At 35.2% G+C, this 22,065-nt stretch overlaps 1 protein-coding gene and 1 long non-coding RNA gene across 13 annotated transcripts in view; one reads left to right on the top strand and one right to left on the bottom strand.

Annotated features, from left to right (window-relative positions):
- The window catches only part of ATP10B (ATPase phospholipid transporting 10B (putative)), a 296,022-nt gene that overhangs the window by 209,919 nt on the left and 64,038 nt on the right, over nucleotides 1-22,065 (top strand). For all 12 annotated transcript variants that reach the window (XM_074291992.1, XM_074291982.1, XM_074291989.1 and 9 more), the window contains 2 exons: nucleotides 9,399-9,505; nucleotides 20,368-20,499. In XM_074291992.1, coding sequence (XP_074148093.1) covers nucleotides 9,399-9,505; nucleotides 20,368-20,499 — 239 coding nt within the window. The remainder of the gene's footprint in view (nucleotides 1-9,398; nucleotides 9,506-20,367; nucleotides 20,500-22,065) is intronic.
- The window catches only part of LOC141556965 (uncharacterized), a 106,555-nt gene continuing 89,852 nt past the window's right edge, over nucleotides 5,363-22,065 (bottom strand). Inside the window, exon 3 of the long non-coding RNA XR_012486670.1 lies at nucleotides 5,363-5,525. This is a non-coding gene — a long non-coding RNA (uncharacterized LOC141556965). The remainder of the gene's footprint in view (nucleotides 5,526-22,065) is intronic.

Here is a 22,065-nt window from a genome sequence, read left to right as displayed (position 1 = left end):
ATAATTATTTTGACTTTGCTCTAGCTAGTTCAGAAATTAGTCTTCAGGGAACATAATCATTTCCTGAGTGTTAGTAGATAGTCAATTTCATTTTGGTGATATTATTCCATGTTTATCATGTCTAATACTGTCTGATTTTTTTATTGAAAAAATTATTCAGGATATATTAGTATTACATTTGACTAGTCTATAAGTCTTTGGTCTTTCCCTATACCAGACAATGAAACGAGATACTGCTGTACTGATCCAAATATGTCTGCTATTCATAGAGGCTGATATTGACAAATAATAGTATAAAATGTATATTATATATATATGCATGTATGTATGTATGTATGCACATATATTATTTAATCTGACTACCACCTTTTTTCTTCAACTTCATCACTTTGTCTTTATCTTATTAAAACTGTAATTTTATGCCATTCTTGGATTTTATATAAGCCTTACTGGGTAAAAGGGGAAAAGTGTGGTCAGTCTTTAAAAACCTTTATTATGTACCTAATTTGTACAGAGCACTGTCCCTATACTTGAATATAGATTTATGATGTTGTCAGTGTAGGGAACATGACATAAAGAGAGATTCCCTTACCCAGTGCAAATCAGCCACTATTCTTCAATCTATAGTCTTAGCAGAACACTAAGAGATCAAGGAAATAGACCATATTCACCAACAAGTTTTTGTTGTTGGTGATGGGTTTTTTGGGTGGTAGGGTTTGGAGGTAGGACTTGAACCGAATGTTCTTGACTCTGAAACTGCCCAAACTACATAATTACAGCCCTTCAAGGTCTTTCAGAAGGAAAAATAATTTAGGTTTAATGTCACAGTACAGATACAGTGACCTCATATTCAAGAACATGGTATAATGGGAAAAAAAAATCATAGTCAGAGGACTTTGGTTCAAGTCCCAACTGTGAAATGTGAAGAAATGACTTAGTTTCTCTGATTCCCACTTTTCTTAGCTGGAAAATAAAGGAATTAGACTAGAAGACATTTAAGATCCTTTCTAGCTTTATTGATTCCAACATCTATTGATTCAAGAATTTAAGAACCCATGGTTTGGCAGTGTGGATATTGCCTCCAGTGATAGAGAGGTAGATAACTAGATTTCACCATTAGCATCAGGAAGCTTGAGCTCAGATCCAGACTCAGATATTTAATATCTGTATGGCTCTGGGCAATAGGCACTGGTTGGTGCCTCAGTGTGTAAAATAATAGCACCTATCCCTTGGTGGTTGTTAGGATAAAAGAATAATATTTATAAAGTGTTTCTAAACCTTAAAGTACTATTTAAATGATAATTATTGTTGGGTTTGCTACTATTATTATCATAACTTCTGTAACTTTGTAGATCTCTGAGAATTCCTGTAGGCAAAAGATCCATTATCCTTTAAAAGACCCAATAGTGGTCCCCTCCAGACTTATATTCCTTATATATCCATATCGAATTTGTATCTGAAATTTTTCCAGTTTAGTAAGACTGGTCAGAGCTTGTGTTCCTTAAATTCCAAGATCACCTCCATTCCATGATGAGGCAGAGAGTTTAAGTCAAGAAACCAGCATTTACTAAGACCCAAATAGCTCAAGGTCTTGTTTGTGGCCAGAGATTAGAAAGATAAAAATGGTATAGTCCTTTGCCTCAAGAAGCTTATATTCTATTTAGTGTTTTTTAAAGTATGGATACACATAATACAATATGTAGTGTGAACAAAGCAAATAAGGAGAGATTACTTTAAATTAAAGGGATCAGGAAAGGCTTTTTTTTTTTTTTTTTTTTGAGAAACTGTTAACATGCCCTGAGCCTTTAAGGCAAGGCAAGGATTCTGAATTGGGGAAAGAAGGGGAGGGCTGCATTCCAAGGACTGGAAATAACCTACAAATGCAGCAGGGCAAGAAATGACATGTTGAGGTTGGAGTCCAGTTAGGAGAAGAGTATATAACATAAAGACAGGATGACATATTATAGCCATCTGCTTAATAGTAATTCATTATATAGGCAATGGAGACCATTGAAGGATTTTATACATGAGAGTGGCCTAATCATCCATGGAAAAGAATTTAGCTTGTGAATTATTCTAATATTGGCCAAGTTTGCTAAGAATCATGATGTACCTTCAATTGATTTTTCCCGACTCCCTCTAATTCTATCTTAATAACAAGTATACTGATCCTTATATCATGTCAATTCAGTGCTATATTGGATTGAATTTATCTGCTGAAAGTATATAAGTGCTTTCTAAAGCCCCCTCCATCTCTAAATCTATGATCTAAATAAACAAAAGACATCTGCTTTTCCCAAAAGTCCATTGACTTTCATGTATTCCTTGTCTGAAATGAGGAACAACTTTCCTTGTAATTCTATTCTGAAGTTTAAAGGCATTGCTTTGTCCCTTGTAAATTACAAACAAAGGGATCCCAAATCATCCAAATAGAGATTGTTTGCAAAAACTTAGAACCAGGTACTCAGAAGCAAAGCAGCAATTTGTCATTCTTTAATCCTTTTTATTCTGGATGATCCTCCATAGAGTTGATAGTCTTAAAGCACAGTCTGATCATGTCACTCATTCTTCTGTTCAATACGCTCCAGTGTATACTCCTTATTTATTTTCAAGAGAAAAGATAAACTCCTGCATTTGACCTTTAAAACTCTACAAATTGGTTCCAATTTACCTTTTCAGTATTATTATCTATTACTCTCTTTCACATATTCTTTGGTTCCATATACAAACATGTCTGCATGCTTGGCTAGAAAGCTAGAATGGTAAGGTGTGGAAATTTTCATCATATATCAACACAGAAGGTCAAAAAAATTTGTGATAAACTGAGACTCTAGTCATAACATACTCAACACTCATTATTTCTAAAACCTTGCCTTGGCAAATATGGATGAATAGCATGATAGTATCAGGGACATGTCATCAGGTCCATTCCTGGGTTTTATAAGTATCACATGAACAAAGTAATTTCTGAGCTAATCTTACCTTAACCTATAATATACAGAATTGTTAAGATAATACTCTAAGCATTTGTCACTTCACAGCAAGGCAATTCTAGCAGTAAATCAATAAATCAATCAGCAGAATTCTGGCTGCTGTTACCTGCTGTTACCAGGTCCTGTTCAAAGTAATGGTATTACAAAGATAAAAACTAAAGCCGTTTCTGATCTCAAGGAGCTCTATAGGAGACACAACATAGACACATCTAAATATATACATATATGTTTATATGTATTTTTTTGAATATAGACAGCCCTCAAGAATGCAACATGAAATCAATTAATAAACACTTATTAAACACCTATCGTGTGTTTTTGATTCAAAATGAAGTTCAAAGTAGGCTTTAGAGACAGAGATCCGGAGGAAACAAATTCCAAGTCCTGAGGGTCAGCCTGAGAAAGGCCCAGAAACAAATGATGAAGTGTTGAGTGTAAAGCGCAACAAGCATGTTTATTTGGTGGAACCAAAGAATATGTGAAAAAGAATAATGCAGAATAAGCCTGGAATGACTTTACTTCCAGTTGGAATGGCTTCCCATTGGAACCAGGTTTAAAGAATATTAAAGGTCAAACAGAGGAGTTTGTATGTCTTCTTAGAGGTTAATAAGAGCACAAGAGTGTATTAAGCACAGGAGTGACATAATCACACTATGCTTTAGGAATTTTACTTTTGAGGATGGATTAAGCAAGAGAAAAAAGAAGCAAGGAACCCAAATGAAAGGTAATTTTAATAATACTAGGACAGGTAGGTGTGGTACTGTGGATAGAGTGCCAGGTCTGGAGTCAGGAAGACTAAATTTCCACTAGTTATATGACCCTGCAAAAGTCACATATCCTTGTTTGTTCAGTTTCCTCATCTTTAAAACTATCTGGAGAAGAAAATGGCAAACCACTCCGTATCTTTGATACTGGAAGAAAATCCCAAATGGAGTCACAAAGAGTTAGACATGACTGAAAAATGACAATAAGCAACAACAAGTAATAGTACTGGCAAAAGGTGATGAAGATCTGAAATACAGTAGTAATTGTATGAATTGGGAAAAGGAGACAGGGATGCTTAGCCTCCAGTCTGTCATCTGTAAAACTGGAATAGTTCTCTCAAATTTACCAATGCCACAAAAATTTTGCCGATAAATTGAGAGAATAGATTAATAAGTGTATTGTAAACTACAAAGTAAATGTGTCCAAAGGGACAATAGAAAGTGGCATAGTAGACACAAGTAAAGTAGTGTGTATTTTCATTGTACAAGAAGTAGTATAATGGATTTTATTAAGTAAATATATAAAAGGAAAAGAGGGGAAATCATACATATGTTCAAAGTAGGAGATAACAGGCAGATTGAGTGGTAGACTTGTAGTCAGTAAGACCTAAGTTCAAATTCTATCTCAAACACTTAGAAACTTATATAAACATGGACACATGACATAACCTCTCAGCTTTGTTTCTTCACCTATAAAATGGAGGGTAATAACACTTATTTTGCAAGTTTGAGGTAAAGATAAAATGAAAATTTATATTTATATGTGTGCATATACAATACAAATATATATGTATATATATATATAAAATAAAAAAGCATAGCAAGATCTCATATCCTTTAAAGCATTAGCATATTACCTACTTATGACCTCAGAACCTCAGTCTCTTCATCTGTAAAATCATACTTTTTATAAGAATTTTTAATTTATTAGGATCTAGTCTTAAATGGGTTCTAGATCACCTATTTAAGAGATATCAAACATACATTATCCGGGGACCCAACACTCCAAAGAGCATCCCAAACTAAACTAAAATGTAACTGGGAAATACTTAACAAATTAAAATACAATAAAATATAAATAATATTAATGTGTGGTTTTCTAAGTCAGTATGACTTCTGCAGGGATTCTTATATAAAGTTTAGTGGCCCCAGATGCTACTTGAGTTTAAGACTATAAATCTAGTCCACCCACAAATTTTACAGCTGTTAAAATAAAGTCATATAGATATTACCTATCACTTAGGCTCATTCTGAGAAAAGCACTTTGCAACCCATAAAGCATTACATAAATGTGAGCTATTATTTTTTGTACTACAGTTTAACATCTTTTTTAAAGTTCAAAAGACAGGGAGCTAAAGAATTAAAAATATTTAATATTTAATATTCTTTAATATAGATAATATAGATTTCCTGAGAGAATCTATAATTCACAACTTGGATAATGCTTTGCACCTAGTCTTTAGGGTTCTGACAATATAGTAGCTGTAGTTGCACAGTGGCCACATCCTGGTAAACCTTTTTGGCAGATGAGCTAACCCAGGCTGAGAGTAACCAAAAGATCTCAAACCCTATGATGAGTTAGGGGTGTGTTTACCTCAAGTATGTTAAGACTTCCCCTGGTGGAATGGGTAGATGAGAACAATTTGTTCCAATGGCCAAGAAGGCAGGTGAAGCAGGTGTTGTGGAGGGCTTAGAGCTTGCTTATACTTCAGGGACATCAAAGTCATTCATTGCACCTTGAGTCATCACCAGTCATCTTGACTCTGTCCTGCCATTGAACAGTAGTAGTTTTAGAAGAAAGAGTGAGACTAAGGATTCATGCACTTCTGCCTCATTTAAATCCAATTTCTACATGAATCAAAAGACAGCATCATAATGTAGAGTATTGGATCTGGAGACAAAGGAACTCGATATGAATCCCAATTCTGCTGCTTACCTAATTGACCTTCTATTAATCTCAATTCCTTTATCTAGAGAATATTTCTACATCTGTTAAATTTGATAAAGTGTATAAATCCTTTATAACTCTAAAATGATGAGCCTGTGATACTGATTCTCTCAGAAGGTAGAAAAAGGGAGCGGACTTAATGTGTTCTTGAATGGCCCACCTCTCTGCTTGGGCCATCCACAATAGCCTCCTCACCCCTGAGCTTGTCTCACAGATCATAGTCTAAAGGGAAGAAATTATTAAGAAGTAGCAGAGAAGGCAGGAGCTATAAGCTCCACCCCAACCTGTCTTGAGGAATTTATTGAAAGGAAGGCTACCCTCTTTGCAATTCACCACCCAGAAAAAAAAGAACATGTAAATAAGTATTCTTTTGAACTTAATACGACTGGTATTGGACATTCAAATACCCAGCAGCCATGTAAGAGCTAGGGTGTGGATAATTCCCTGGTTTTAACCTGCTCTTAAATCATAGCATCAAAGAGAACTGCACCCAACAGGACAATTAAGAAACAGGTCTGGTCCATGGCTTTTAAAAGAGCTAGAAATTATTTAATGCTATGTCTCGAACTTAACCCTATGTAGGAATGGGAACTATGTAGAATAATACCTAGTATAATGCCCTGGTCAAACTTTAGAGACTTGGAATTTGAGAAATAAGGAGGCCCTAAAGATTATTTAGTTCCACTCATTCCTTTGACAGGGGAGGAAACTTATACCCTGCTATAATACATTTCTTATGTATTGAAAACATTTCCAGTGTGATGGCACAATTATTTTTCCTCATACACTCTATGCTCTAGTCATATCTAATGTTTCATATATGTGATATTCCATCTCCTACTTACACATCCAGACTATCCTTCGTGCCTGAAATGTTCTCTTTCTTCACCTCTCCCTCTTGGAACTTCCAACTTCCTTCGAGATGGGACCAAGTTCCAAGTTTTCCAAGGGCTTTTTCTGATTTCCCCAGTCATTGTTGGTGCAATCTAAAATCAGTATGTAGTTTTGTTTTTGTTTTTTAAGCCAGCACTTAATACAGTGACTGGCACATAGTTGGGCATTAAGAAATCTTTATTGATTAATTGATCTAATACTTATTTATCTGGAAATATGTTGCATCCTTATACCATTAAACTCTAAATTCCTAGAGGACAAGGATTGTTTCACTCTTCATTTTATGTTTCCAATGCCTTTTAAATAGTAGGTATTTATTTAGTGCTTGATGATTGATTGGTTAATTAGTTGGTCAAGAATGATGGAATCCTATTTTATCCATTATAAATAGACAATAGAGCATCTCAAAAGATTAAATTGCTCTTTTTCCTTGTCAAAGATAAAATATCTATGTTCTTCAATCTTTGTCTTCTCATCTCCTTCAGAAACTTTATCTGTCAATCATTCTTTCTCTCTGTCCTATCTCCAGTTTTTTTTTGATGATTCCTTCTCTACTGCCTACAAACAAGCTCAAGTGTCTCCTGATTTAAAAAGTCTTCCCCTATACCTTTCTATCCTTTCAAGCTTCCATTCTCTATCTCTATTCCCTTCCATTTTTAAATCCCTAGAAAGAGCAATAGATATCATCTTCTCCACCTGTTTTCCTAAATCTTTTGCATTCTAACCTCTCATCCACTTCTTCACTCACTCTATTTTATCACACATAAACCATGACTTTCCTTGTTGCCAAATCCAAAAACTTCTCAGTCTTCTCCCCTCAGATCTCCATTTAGCATTAGCTGCAGTAATATATGCCTTCATCTTTTAGGTTCTGTCCTCAGAGTTACCAATCAGCTTCTAATCTAATTGCTCCTTCCTCTCTCTTCTTCAATGGCTTCTCCTCTTCCATATCCCTTAAAGTGGATGTTCTCTAGGATTCCATTCTTGGTATTTTTCTCCATCTATCATTCTAATTAAGAATAATCTTTTTTTCCCATCAATCATCCAATCAGTTTACCAAGTCTTATTGATTCTACCTCTTTAGCAGCCCTCTCATTCATTCCGCACTTACACATTCACCATAGTTCAGTCCTATATTATGTCACACTTAGATTATTGCAACAACCTTGTAATTGGTTTCCAATGTCTCCTTTCTCCAATTTATCTTCCACACAGCTGCCAAAATAATCTGACTAAAGCAAAAGTATAACCACATCATTCTCATGCTTAAGAAAGTAAATAGCTCTTTATTGCCTCTAAGAGAAAATACCAATACTCAACATTTGAGTCCCTTCACAATCTGACTCAAGCCTATTTTTTCAAGGCTCATTGCTCATTATTCCTCTTCCCACTCTATATTCCAGCCAAATGGTCTACTTGTTCCCTAAACTCAGCTCTCCTCTCATTCCCATGCCCTCACCAGGATATTCCCCCTCTTTTCCTCAGCCTCATCTTTAGCTTTCTTTAAGGCTTAACTTGTAAGTTCCATTCTCAAATTACTATCCTTAGCTGATTATATGTTATATTCTTTCTAGTCAAATGTAAATTCCTCCAGGCCAGGAACTGGGTCTTTTTAAAAATGTATTTGTATCTTTCATGCCTGGTACACAGTAGGTTCATCATAATAAATATTTTTTTGACTCTTAAACCTTGTCCTTTAATAATATCATTCACTTCCATGACTTCAATTTTTTTTCTACATATTGTTGTACCAAATCATCTCTCCAGAACCAGTATCACTATTAGATTAAAGGACATCACTACTTGAATGTCCCATATCTGTCTCAAAGCCAATGTGTTCAAAACCAAGATTCTCATGCTATTCCCAAAAGGTGCTCCTCTTCTATACATTGTTTTTGGGAGTAGCTCCACCACCCAACCAGCCTTGCAATCACTCCTTTCCTTAAAAACTCAGTCCAAACAGTGTGCTTCCTTCCAAAACAATTTCTTGTTCATTTTACATATAATCCTGTGTGTACATGTCATGTTCCCTACAAAAATATACGCTCCTTTAAGAGAAGAACTCTTACTTTTGTCTTTGAATTCCCAAAGCTTACCACAGCAACTCATAGTCAGTGCTTAATAAATGCTTGCTGATTAATTCTAGATTAATCATAAATATAGAGCTGGAAGACATTTCAGAAGCCTAATTTAATACAATTCCCATATTTTACAGATAAGGAAATTGAGACCCAGAGTTTGTTCCTTATATTTGAAATGTCTTTTTTTCCTTTCTACCTACTAAACATATATCTATACTTTAAATCCCAGCTTAGTTGTCAAGTCTTCCAGAGTTTCTAAGTTCTTTTTTTTAATGACTTTCACTTTAATGACTTACCTAACATTTTGCTTGTATCCCTCATGTATCTATCAATTATTCTCCTATATTATGGTTATTCATGTTAATGTCACATGACCTTATTCAAATATAAGATCCATGAAGTCAGAAATTATGTCATCAAAATTTCATCTCTTTAATTCCCAAAATAATATTATGTACCCAAGAGGTACTTAGTAAGTGAACTGAAATTAATTTAGTGGTGGTGTCCTTCCTGGGTAATCAGGTTCTAATTTTCAATCCTCCCCCATAAGTCCAAAAGCCAAAAATAGGCATAGAAATCAATAAGATAGGAAGGATGAGGCCTTTACTTATAACTGGCTTGAAATGACCTGCCCTGAACTTACCCCACCCAGTTTTGTGATCCTGATTCTAAGGATAATTCTACAAAGGTCATGTATATTTTCTTTCCTTCTTCCTAGGGAACATCCAGATCAGACCAGGACTGGCTTTAACAGTGAGAGTCTTCTGCTCCGTGGTTGCACCATCAGGAACACCGAGGTGGTAGTCGGGATTGTCATCTATGCAGGTCTTTTCACTTAATATACTTTTCTACCCTCTTTTTAAGTCATTTTCAATCTGGGAAGTCCTCTCAGTCCCTTACTAGCTATAGAACCCTGACAAGTCATTTAAGCCTCTGTTTACCTCAGTTTCCCAAATTGTAAAATAGAGATAATAATAGCATCTACTTCCCAGGATTATTGTAAAGATCAAATTGATAATATTTGTTGGCACTTAATAGAAGTTAGTTATTTCTATATCTTACATAAGCAAACTGAGTCCTAGAGTCAGGGAGATTCTGTCTTTTTCACCTCCTGATTCCATAAGCCTAGCCCTTCTATGACTCTAAGTAAGGTCCCCATTATGCACCTGGATCCAAGAAACAATCACTGTTGCCTGCTGTGAAAAGTTCTGGCCAGTGCAAGGTAACTGGGATAAAGATATCTGGTGGTAAAGAAAACAACTCTCTGCAATCAACCCTATTGATATGCCTTTTCTCTCATTTTTATACATCTTTTTCAAGGTTAGGGTGATATTAGCCTAGAGGACCATCAGATAAGTTACCCAGTGGTTTATGGAATAAGATCCTCTTTTGAGCTTTTCAATAGGGAAGCAGTCCTGGTGCCCAGAAATCCTGCTGAGTACCTGGAATGTGACCAGCCTGCTTTGTGCAGGCTATCCCATCCTGCCCAGAAACAAATTAATCCTAATGTTTTATATAGATATATACTATTGAACTGCTGGGAGCATGACCAAGGTTTTTTTGGTGATTTTTGAAGGATAAAGAAACCTCAGTGAGGAACAATTGGGAGCCAATACCCACAAATAGGAATTTTCACAATTATCAAAACTTTATCTTATATTCTAGTCACTATCAGAATCCTTTTGTAGAAAATTAACCAAGCTAGAGAATGGACTTGTGATTTCATTACTATAACAGATGAGGAAATTCTCTCCCAATGCAGTTCAGCACCTTCTCTACAATTTACCTGAGAAGTTGAATGACCTGCCTGGGATCATGGAGCTGGGATGTATCCATGATGGGCCTTGAACCCAGGGTTTCCTGTCTCTAAGACCGCTTTCTATCAACTATTCCACACTACAAGTCATATTTACACACTACTTCAAGACTTAGACAGCATTTGTCTCACAACAACCACATGAGATAACACTAATATCCCTATTGTATAGAGACATGCAATATAATTGAAGGATTACTACATTGGGCCTTAAATTCTGGTTCTATCACTTACTGAGCATGCAACATGGTAAATCATTTCATCTCTCATCCTCAATTTGCACATCTACAAAATGAGGGAGTTGGACTATATGACTTCTAAAATTCTTTCTAGCTCTAAATCTATAACCTTAGGTCAGATGAGAAAACTGAGGTGCAAAGAGATTCACTAATTTTTGTTCTGGATCACCCAGTCAGTAACTAAATATTTATTAAAGCTCTTACTATGTGCCAGACACTGTGTTAAATATTGGAGATATAAAGAAGATGGAAAAGACAATATGGGCCTTTGTAGAACCTACAACCTGGTATGTTTTGGCCAAGCTGAATTATTCTGATTCCAAAGCCAACATTCTTGCCATTGTGTAGTATTGCTTCCACAGTACTTTTAATTTTTTCAATGTATCTTTTTCTTAGTAATTTAAAACTAGAGGTTCCAGGTGATAATCCCATGCTGATCCGTGAAAGAGAGCTGCCTCTTTGGTGGGTTGGTAGTTGTTGCTGTTGCTTTGCATGGGTTCCATGGTTGACCAACATTTTGGTGACTTCAGTTTGAGTCTTTCTAATCCAAATTTGTCTTGACTGATCAACAAAAGAAGTCTGTTGTCCTTTTGAGACTTGTATCTATTCAATAATTCTGTTAACATTTAAGTGCCTATTGTGGGCAGCAAATTAGGGATATGCAGAAAAGAATTAAATAATCTCTGCCCTGAGGGAATTTACATTCTACTGGGGGAAAACAACAAGTTAAATACATAGATAACATATAATTTTTTTGTGGGGAGCAAAAAGGGAATGCATCATAACTAGGACAATCAAGAAGAGTCTGGTGTAGAAAGACTTAAATGAGTTTTGAAGGAAGATTTCAAAAAGTCAGAAAGTATTCTGGACATGAGAAATAGTCTATGCAAAATCAAAAATGGGATTAGAAATACAATTTATATGGACTAGCCAATAGACCAGTCTGACTGTAAAGGGGGGGGGGGGCAATTGAATAATCTGGACATATAAGAATTGGACTATTAAGAACTTTCAGTTTCAAACAAAGGCCTTTATGTTTTATGCTAGAAGCAATAGGGAGCTACTGGAATTTCTAGAGCAATGAAGTGACATCAGATCTATGGGTTAGGATTATCATATTCACAGTTGTATGTAGAAAGTTTGTGAGTGCAGAAGAAAGAGACCAGAGGTGAGGATAAAAAAATAGTACTCTATTGTAATAATCCATGGGAAAACTAACAAGATTCTGAATCTATATGGTGGCTCCATGAGAGGAAACAAGAAAACAGCTATGAAAGATTGTGTGGAAATAGCCTCAACAAGTTTTAGAAACTGATTGAAAATGTAGATAGAGTGAGTTAGTGATTATACCAAGGTGGCAAACCTGACTGCCTAGAAGGATGATGGTACCCTTGCCATAAACATGAAAATTAGGGATTTAGGTATAAACGATAAGTACGTTTTTGGACACAATGAGTTTGTGATGTCTTTGAGACATAGAGAATGACAAGTCCACAAGACAGTTACAGGATTAGATCTCAAAAAAGAGACAAGGACTAAATATGGACATCTAGAGGTCATCTGTCTGGGTAATGACTTAAACTCCTTGAAGTTAACTAGATCAGGGCTTCTTAAACTTTTTTACCTCACAATTCCTTTTCACCAAGAAACCTTTATGTGACCCTGGGTATATAAGTATATAAAATAGACATACAATATTAATGTATCATTTATTTAATAATAATACATCATAATTGTGCTATCCCAATTCAGTTTCAAAACTCTACCCAAGGTTTAAGAGGCTGGAAACAAGATCATCAAATATTTGTGTAGGAGAAGGAGAAGGCTCAAACAGAGCCCTGGGATTTATCCATATAAAAGGGACAGGATATGGCTAATGATGTGTAAAGGAGACTAAGAAGAGGTGACCAGATAAATGGAAAAACCAAGAGGAAAATGTCACATATGAAAAAAAAAAAAAAAAACTGAGAGGAGAGAGAATTTCCAGAAGGAAGATAGAGTCAGTAGTAGCAAAAGTTTCAGAGATATTCATTAAGAATGAGAATTTAGAAAAGACAACTTGACTTATCAATTAAGAAATTACTGGTAATTTTAAACAAAAAAACCTCTGTCAAATGGGTAGGGTCAGAAGTAAGATTACAAAAAGGTTAAGAGGTATAGAAGATTAGAGGTAACATAAGTAAAAACTTTTTGGAAGTGAATGGGAGGTGATGAAGGATAATAACTCTAGGGGATGGCAAGGTCAAGTGAAAGTTTTGTTGTTCAGTCATTTCATTCATATGCAACCAACTCCATTTGGAGTTTTCTTGACAGAGATATTACAGTAGTTTACCATTTCCTTCTCCAAATCATTTTATAGATGAGGAAATAAAGGTTTAGATCTGATGAATACTACCCATTTTTGATGATTCACATAGGTATAAATTAGAAATATGTGCCAGTAAAAACATAGGAAGCATTATTAAAGATCATACAGTCATGGCTAAAACAACTAATTTTATTACTACTGTTGATCAAAAGAAAGGGCTTAAGAAGGGGGAAAGAAGGTTTAGAAAGCAGACAACTGATTAAAAAGATGGTGTATAAGAATGTAATTTCTGGATCATGGATCATAAACATGATAGACTCTGCATTTAATGGGTGATAAAAAAAAAAGTATTTATTTAGTTTTTGCCAAGATGATCCTTTTTAAAAAATAGTTTAAACTAAATAAAGGAGAGAGGGGGAAAACAGTGTCTGGCATGTGATAGGGAGTTACCACAAAGTAGGAATAAAAATAACTTAGAAATAATCCAAAATTCACAAAGGTAAAATCCAAGAAAGCCACCAGCAATGAACTCGCTTATTCCAAGAAGCACAATTCTTAATTTTTTTAATGTGATGAATTACTTTGGCAGTCTAATGAAGCCTAAAAATCCCTCATTCTTCTCCATCTCTTTGCTTGTAGCATTTTCTAGGCCTGAAATAGATTCCTTCTTGTTCTTCCATCTCTTTTGCTGGAGCCTTTCCCTTTCCAATCTTTTAAGGCCCAATTATGGTATCACCTTTTTAATAAAGTCTTCCTATTTAGAAACAATCTCTCCTTCAACTTCTTCATAATATTTTGTTTGGATTTCCCTTTGACTATTACAACATTATAAAAATGTATTTCAATTATTTGCATATATTTACTTTCTACTGAATAATAAGGAACTCACAGGGAGATCTTATTTCATCTTTTTTAATCTATAAAAAGCCTTTAAATAATGGCTATTATTTGGGATGCTATGTTGGGGAGTTTTAATCAGGTATGAATTGAATTAGGTGACTTCTGAGGTGAAATTCTGTGATTCAGGCAGCAATTTCCTGATTCTCACCACCCAGAAAGTTGCTCCCCTTCCCAGTTAGAGTGTTTTATTTAATATAGTACATTCACAAGGGATAACAACACAAAGCTTGTTTGGGCACATCATAAAGAGCTCCTTACTCCCTCCTATTGATATTCAGAAAAATATTATGCTATGTGAAAATTAACTCAGTTCTACCTATGAAGTTCATGGTCCAGGCATGATGGTGCAGGAGAAGGCCAGAATCTTTTCTGAGTGATATTTGCGTGCATTTTCTCCTTGTAAGTAAGAACATCACATGTGTTATGTATTCTCCATTACCTTTGATGAAGAAAAATTCTTAAGCCATTTGAAAAGTGCATTTCAAAGCTACAGATTCTTCTCTCTGTGTATTTTTGACTGGGCTTCCCATATAACATGTATCTTTCTAGTCCTACTACCAAGGACACAAACTGGTCCTGTGATTTCATTGATATTGGAAACTGCTAACTGAAGAAACTCCCTCTATCAATGCAGGTTGGCATTTTTCCTGTAGTTATGTTCTAAGAGAATTTTGCAGAGCACTGACTTCCCCAGGATTATGCTTTAGCTTTTAAAAGTCTGAATAACTGGGCCTCAATCTGTCTTTTTAGCCACATAAACGGCTTCCCCTCATGTATCCTGGCTTTCTCTCTGTTTCTCACAAGTGACACTCCCTCTCCAATCTCTATCCCTTTGTACTGGCTATCCCACAAGTCTTGAAACTCACTCCCTCTTTACCTCTCACCTTAGGGTTCCTTTCTTCCTTTAAGATGGAGTTCAATCATCATCTTCAGGAAGTTTTTCTCAATCCCCCCATAATTAATACCCTCCCTTCCACATGATGTTGTATTTAACTACTTTGTAGGTATTTGTATTTATTCACTTCATATTTATGCTATGTATCTTTATAGGGAGATTCCTTTATAAGGGAGATTGTTTCATTTTTTGTACCTGTATTGCCAGCATCTTGCACAATGTCCAAGATAGTCAATCCTTGATAAATACTTACTGCTTGCTTGCTTGATTCCCAGTCAGAGGTATGTCTTTAGCACAAATCTTTCTTGTCTCAAGGCCAAGTCTCTCTCCACTCTGCTACATTCCCCCCTCAAGCTACTAAATAAAGAATTCTTTCTCTAGAGTGGTACTCAAGACTTTCCATTAACTGCATCCATCCTAGATAACCTGGGCTGATCTCAATGTCTTTTTCTTATCTTTTTTTTTTCTTATCCTTGCTGGTGACATTTTCTAAGACTGAAATGGACTCTTCCTTACCCCCTATCTCTTTTGTTGAAGCTCTTCTAATCCTTCAAAGCCTAATTGTGCTGTCATGTCTGCTATGAAGACTTCCCATTTGAAAATGAACTCTCCTTCCTCAAATTCTTCATAATATTTTATTTAGATTTTTTTTAACAATTAACCACATTCTAATATGTTTGTTATTTGCATATATTTTTTCTCTACTAGATAATAAGGTCTTCACAGGGAGATAGTGTGTCTTATTTCATCTTTGTATCCCAGCACTTAGAATGGAGCCTGACTTTAAAAATGTGTTCTTCAAATTAAATTGAATTAGGAAACATAAGGATCTTTTCAGTAGTCTAATTTGGCAAACCTTTAAGCTGCTACAAATGTCTCTGTGACAGTGACTATGCCTCCTGACTATGCCTCCCTGCCTTCAAATTTGGTATTTTTAAAAAGCAATTTGTTTTAAAAAGCAATTGTTCTCAACCCCAGGAATATATGGGATGGTGCTTAGTTGGAAGGAAAATCATGCTCCTCCTTCATTAATTCATTGAACAGCTACATATATTTATTACAGTCAGTCAATTAGTATTCATGAAGTGTTTATTATGTGTCAGGAACTGTGCTAAGTGCTGATAATACAAAGAAAAAGCAAAAACTGTCCCTGTCATGAAGGAATTCTTGGCCAAAAGATTACTATAAGATATATACAGTACAAATGGAGGGCAATGTCTGAGACAAAGCACTAGCATTAAAGGAGGCCAAGAAAAGGTCTCCTACAAAAGCTGGGATTAGACTGAGTCTCATACTTCAATGTTCCAAGAAGCTAACATTTTCTTAGTAAAGGGGTTCTTACTACCAATTCAGTTTAAAATTCTTCCTCATTCTAAATTATGTTTTCATGATTTGCTATTGCAAAAAACAAAATCCATCCCCTAATGACCACCTTCAGAGCCTCTCTGAACTTAGTTTTACTATTCCTCCATTGCTAGGTCCATAACTGAAGTCTTTCCAGCTTGGTAGGAAGACCAGAGAAATAGGTTGAGACCACATTATGGGAGGTTTTGAATATCAAGCTAAATAATTTGATCTTTAACTAGGGAATAACCATAGTGGAGAATAACTAACAATTTTTTTCAGTAAAAAGATAACATAATTAAAACTGTATCAGGAAGGCATTGATATGGAAGATAGAATGGAGACAGAGAAAACCAAATTAGGAGGCTAGGGCAGTAACCCAGGTAATAGGATAATGAGAGTTTGAACTAGGGTTGTACTAGTGGGAATGGAATTGAATGGAATATTATATTAGTAATCATGTTAAGAACACTAATAATAATAATTAATGACCTTAGTAATAATAATCTTAAGTAGTTAGAACTTCATTTTTCTTTTTCAAATTTATTATTCATTTTTAACATCTTTAAAATTTTAAGCTCCAAATTTTCTCCCTTCCTCCAGAACCTCCCCCATCCATTGAATAGGCAAGCAATATGATGCCAAAACAAAAAGCCTTTATTAATAGATGTTTCATGTGCATTATTTCAGCTGTGCATCAGTTCAGTCTTACAAAGTAAAGTGTCTTTGAGAGTTTCAATTGGTATGACAGTAAAGAGTAGAAGGAGAGAATGCTGGAAAAATGACCAGACTTTTCACTATGTGCCTAACACAGCGTCATTGATAAATAAATATTTGTGTAATTGACTTGAATGGAACAAAATAACTGGTATGATTATCAAGAAACCCTAGCCATGTTTATATAATAATAATAATAAGGATTTTGGAAAAGATTCAGGACTTTAATTATCTATGCGTATAAAAATTATAAAACAAGTCCTTAAGTTTCCAAGCTAGTTGGAGGAGCTAAACATACGCATATACACCAAAAGTTAATATTAAAGGAAATAAATAAATATTTCTTAAGTAATAAAGAGGTACCCAAGTGAGGATTCCAAAAAATAAATGCTACGGGAATTGAGGAGGGACAGCACATTGGGAACTGAAATAATATAGTAGACTCAGAAAGTCAGAGGTCAAAGGGAGCAATAAGATACACTTCATTTTACAAAGAAGTAAACTGAGAGCCAGAGAGTTGAAATGCCTTTTCTAATATCCCAAGATCACAGGATCAAATATCCTTAGAGGTCACCTAGTTCAGCAAATGAAAAAAGTACAAGGTTATGTGACTCATCAAAGTGACAGCACCAAGGATTTGAATAGAAAAAATTTCATGGAAGAAGTGGAACTGTAGTGCAGTCTCACAGAATGCATAAGATTTGGAGAAAGAGCAAGAGAAGGGCATTCCAGGCAGAAGAATGATGTGAGATATGAGTAAAGGCACAACAACTTTATATAGTCTGGTGAAAATGATCTCTAAGACTTTTGCCTGACCTGCTTAAGTCTATGCCATTTTCTGGCTATCAGCCCAAGGAAATTATTGAGCCGCTCTCTTCTGTTGCTCTCTAGCACTAATACCTAATGAAGCTCCCAAAGGCCCTCTACTGTGCTTATAAGAGTCAAAAGCAGTAACAAATGTGAAAATACTTTGTGAAATGTGAAAGTACTTTGAAAAATATGAAGCCTTCTACAAATATATGAGATTATATTGCTAAGTCCATGTTACTTTTTATTCTATTAATACCATTTCTTTCATTCTTTTTACACTGTCTAGTTCAAGATTCCAAAAGTCTTTGCCTTGGTGGCTAAAGTGATCTTCCCAAAGCAAAGGTTTGCTGGATCCTGTCATGCTCCCTAGTCTCAAATGCCTTCATAACTTGAACTTCTCCTTACACTCCACTTTTCCAGTTTCCCTATGCCTTTCATTTCACCTATATGCTGATTCTATATTCTATCTCTTGACTCCAGATATCTTCACTGACTGTCCCTCATACATGTAATTAATTCTTTCCTTCTTCATCTCTTCTTTCTGGCTTCCTTCAAGTCTGAGTTAAAATCCCACCTTTTATAGGAAGTCTTTCTCAGGCCATCTTATTTCTAGTAATTTCTCTCTATTGATTATCAATCCTATATATAATATGTTTCTTCATAATTATATCCTGTCTCCCTCTTTATATTATGAATTCTTTAAAAACAGGGATTGTTTTTGAATCTTTTTCTAGACTGACACTCCACAGGGCAACTACTCCTTCTGCCTCAATTTAGTAATACTCCTAGAATTCTTGAGGTGATTCTTGATTGCTTCTCTCCTAAAGTTCTCACTTCTACTTGACTTCTATCCCCCTGCCCACTGTTCCTTCCTCATAAACCTTTGATTGTAATACAGAGTGTCCAGAGAACCTACAGTGAATGGCAGCAAACCTAGAAGGAGGTAGAAAATGGTGTAGAGATAAAGGTTTAAGAATTAATGTTTTCCACTAGGTCTTGGATAGTGGTGTTGCCCAACAAGAGAGAAGAACAGCAGGATTTGTTCTAATTTTTGGCAAATTGAAAGGTGGCAATCCCATTAGTGCAGACTTCCTGTTCAGATTTCATCTGCATCCTGCTATTACAAATGAAACAACTTGAATCTAATTTAATAAGCCAGAAGTTTTTTTTTTCTTTCCCACTGTTTTGTTGCCACTTTAAATCCACATAAGTGACAAGCTAAACAACATTAAAACCATTCACTGCTGGATCTGATATATTGCTTTTCTTTAATTTTACACAGAAATATGTGACTGGCATTTCCTAATCCAACTACCAAAAAGAATATTAGAGTAGTTAAAATTCAAAAGTCCACTTAATCAACACCCAGACCAACTCTTTTTCTTTTGTTTTTCATCTAGAACAAGTTTGTTGTTCCAAGTTAGTTGCTTCATCTTTCCTTCTCTCTTTTCCCTGACACCATTTTTGAACATACACCTTTTGTTTTCATCAAACATTTCCTCATTGGCTTATACTCATGCTTACTGCTCATTCCTCCCTTACCCATTCTCAAAGACCTTCATTTGATCAGTCCATTTCCATTAGTTACCATCTTATATCTCTCTGACCTTTTATATCGAAATCCTTTGAGAATCTGAATTCTTGAACTAGAACTGCTATAAACAGCTGTAAGTCAACCTGTCTAAAAAATAATGACCTCATTATCTTCCCAAAACTTTCATTACTCATCCAATACCCTGTGGATGTTCCACAATCCTATGACTCACCTAGTTTCATAATCTTGGAATCATCTTTGTCACAACAGCCCTTTTATCCTCTCCATTAGCCAAAGTGTTGGCAAGTTATGTTGATTCTACCTTTCTAACATTTCTAATATGTTCTCCTTCTCTCCTCCAACACTGTTACCATCACAGACCTCATTATCTCATGTCTGAATTACTGCAGTAATCTGAAAATTGGCCTAATCAAAATCCCTGTGTTGCCTTTTTTAAATTTTAGTTAAGTTTGGGTTTTTATTTGTTTGTTGTTGTTTTTGTTTTGTTTTTTGCTTTTATACCTCCAATCCTCAGGGTTTAAAAAAGTGTCTGGCACATAGAAAACATTTAGTAAATGTTTATTGACTCACTTTTTCCTCCTTCAGTCCTCCCTATTGCACCTTTCCAAGCTAGCTCCAATCTATCTTTACAGCTTTATTTCATATTATTCTTTCTCATATACTCTGCATTCTAGACAAATTCACCCACTTCCTGTTTTCTGTGATAGTCTATCACATTATGTTTTTACACATATTTTCCCCCATTCTTGGAAATTCTCTTTTTAGAATCACTCACTCAAATAAGGTCACTTCTTCTTCCTATAAAGACCTTCCATGGTTGCTATTAATCCATCTTCAAGTAAACCAAATTTAGTGTTCTTTATGACAGAACTAAAGTTGCAACTAATCATTTTATGAAAAGACATTTCTATTTGACTGAAAGCTTCTTGAGGGGAGACATAGTGACAATTTGAAACATTCACCTATTTCTGAAGTATAAACACTCAGTTTCATTAAGCTGGTTCAAGTTGGCTTCAACACACTTTTGGATACCTATTTATTATATTTAGATGAAATTCTGCCACAGTGTACTAATAGTATAGCTTTCCATTTTTTTCTCTAAGGCCATGAAACAAAAGCTATGCTGAACAATAGTGGTCCACGATACAAACGCAGCAAGATCGAGCGTCGGATGAACATGGACATTTTCTTCTGTGTATGGATTCTCTTCTTCATGTGCCTCATTGGAGCTATAGGTATGGAATATTCAGGAATCAAGCTCTTTGTGACTTCAGACCCTGGTTAAAGGGGATGCTTCACAGATTGATAAGCTTAGGGCTGGCTGGAAACAAGCCAGCTGGAAGAACCCTCTAAGGTTATATAAACCTCTCATTTTTACGAAAGAGAAACCTAGGATACAATATTTTAAATTCACATAAGTAGTAAATAACAGAATCTGAATTTAAATCCATATCTTCTTAATTTAAATTCATGAAAAAGTTGCACTATTAATAATCAATTTTTTTTTTTACTTTCTTACTTAAGAGCATCAAACACATTTGAAAGGGATTACTGTAAATTATAGGTTGGATAAATAGCCTGCATTCTTCCCCCAGTCATTATTATTATTTTAATTGTCACCTGAATGAAATCCAATGAACAAGCATTTACTACTATCTGCCAATCATTGTAATAGGACAGTTTATCAATAAGCATTTACAGCATTTACTAAGTACTTACTTTGTACTAGGAACTGGGCTAAGTGACTGAGATACAAAGAAAGGCAGGGGGAAAAAAAGGTTTATACTTTCTAAGAGCTCACATGCAAATGGGGGAGATAGCATATAAATAATTAGGTGCCTATAAGAAATTATATATATGTGTGTATGTTTATAGATAGAAAGATAAATAGATATCATACTAAATAATCTCAGAGAGGAAAGGATTAGTGGACAGAGGCCTGGAGAAGGCCTCTCACAGAAGATGAATTTAAAATGAGTGATAAAGAGATCCAGGGAAACTAAAAGGAAGAAGTGAAGATACAGAGAATTCCAGGTAGGGAACAGCCAATGTAAAGACATAAAGACAGAAGCCATTTGTGAGGGAAAGCAGTTGGCTACATAGTTGTTCATGAAGGGGAGTAAAGTCTCAGAATGGAAAGTTAGGAAAGGACCAAATTGGGAATGTTGAGTAGAAAATATTGCATTTGATGCTAGGAGTAATAGGGAAGCACTAAAATTCATGAGGTGCTAGTGTACATAGTACACCAAGTGCTAAGCCTGGAGTCAGGAATACTCATCTTCATGCGTTCAAATCCAGCCTCATTCACTTAGTAACTGTGTGACCCTGAATAAGTCACTTAACCCCATTTGCCTCAGTTTCCTCATTTGTAATGTGAGCTTTAGAAAGAAATGAGGAACCATTCTAGCATCTTTGCCAAGAAAACCCCAGTGAGGTCATGAAGTATTGGACATGATTGGAACAGCTATATAACAATAAAAATTGGGGGGAAGGATATTGCATGCAGGGTGTTTAACATGGTCAGAAATGTACTTTAGGACAATACTTTGACATCTGACTAGAGAATGGATTGGAATGGGAAGAAATTTGAGGCTGAATACCAATTGGAAGACTGCTGAAATAATCTAGTATTTCAGAGTATGTAGAAGTATTTAGAGACTATGAGTGAAGTGAAGGGAGTGTTTACAATAAATTTTGTAAAGGAAAATATAACATTTGCCAACAAATTGCTTGGTTGCATAAGATAAAAATGAAGAATCATGGAAAATACTGAAATTGTAAGCAGAGTAACAGGAAGGATA

The sequence above is a fragment of the Sminthopsis crassicaudata genome, chromosome 2 (assembly GCF_048593235.1).
Source record: "Sminthopsis crassicaudata isolate SCR6 chromosome 2, ASM4859323v1, whole genome shotgun sequence".
Classification (NCBI taxonomy): Eukaryota; Metazoa; Chordata; class Mammalia; order Dasyuromorphia; family Dasyuridae; genus Sminthopsis; species Sminthopsis crassicaudata.
The sequence above is the reverse complement of the archived record's forward strand: the minus strand, read 5'-3'. Positions and strand labels throughout refer to the sequence as shown.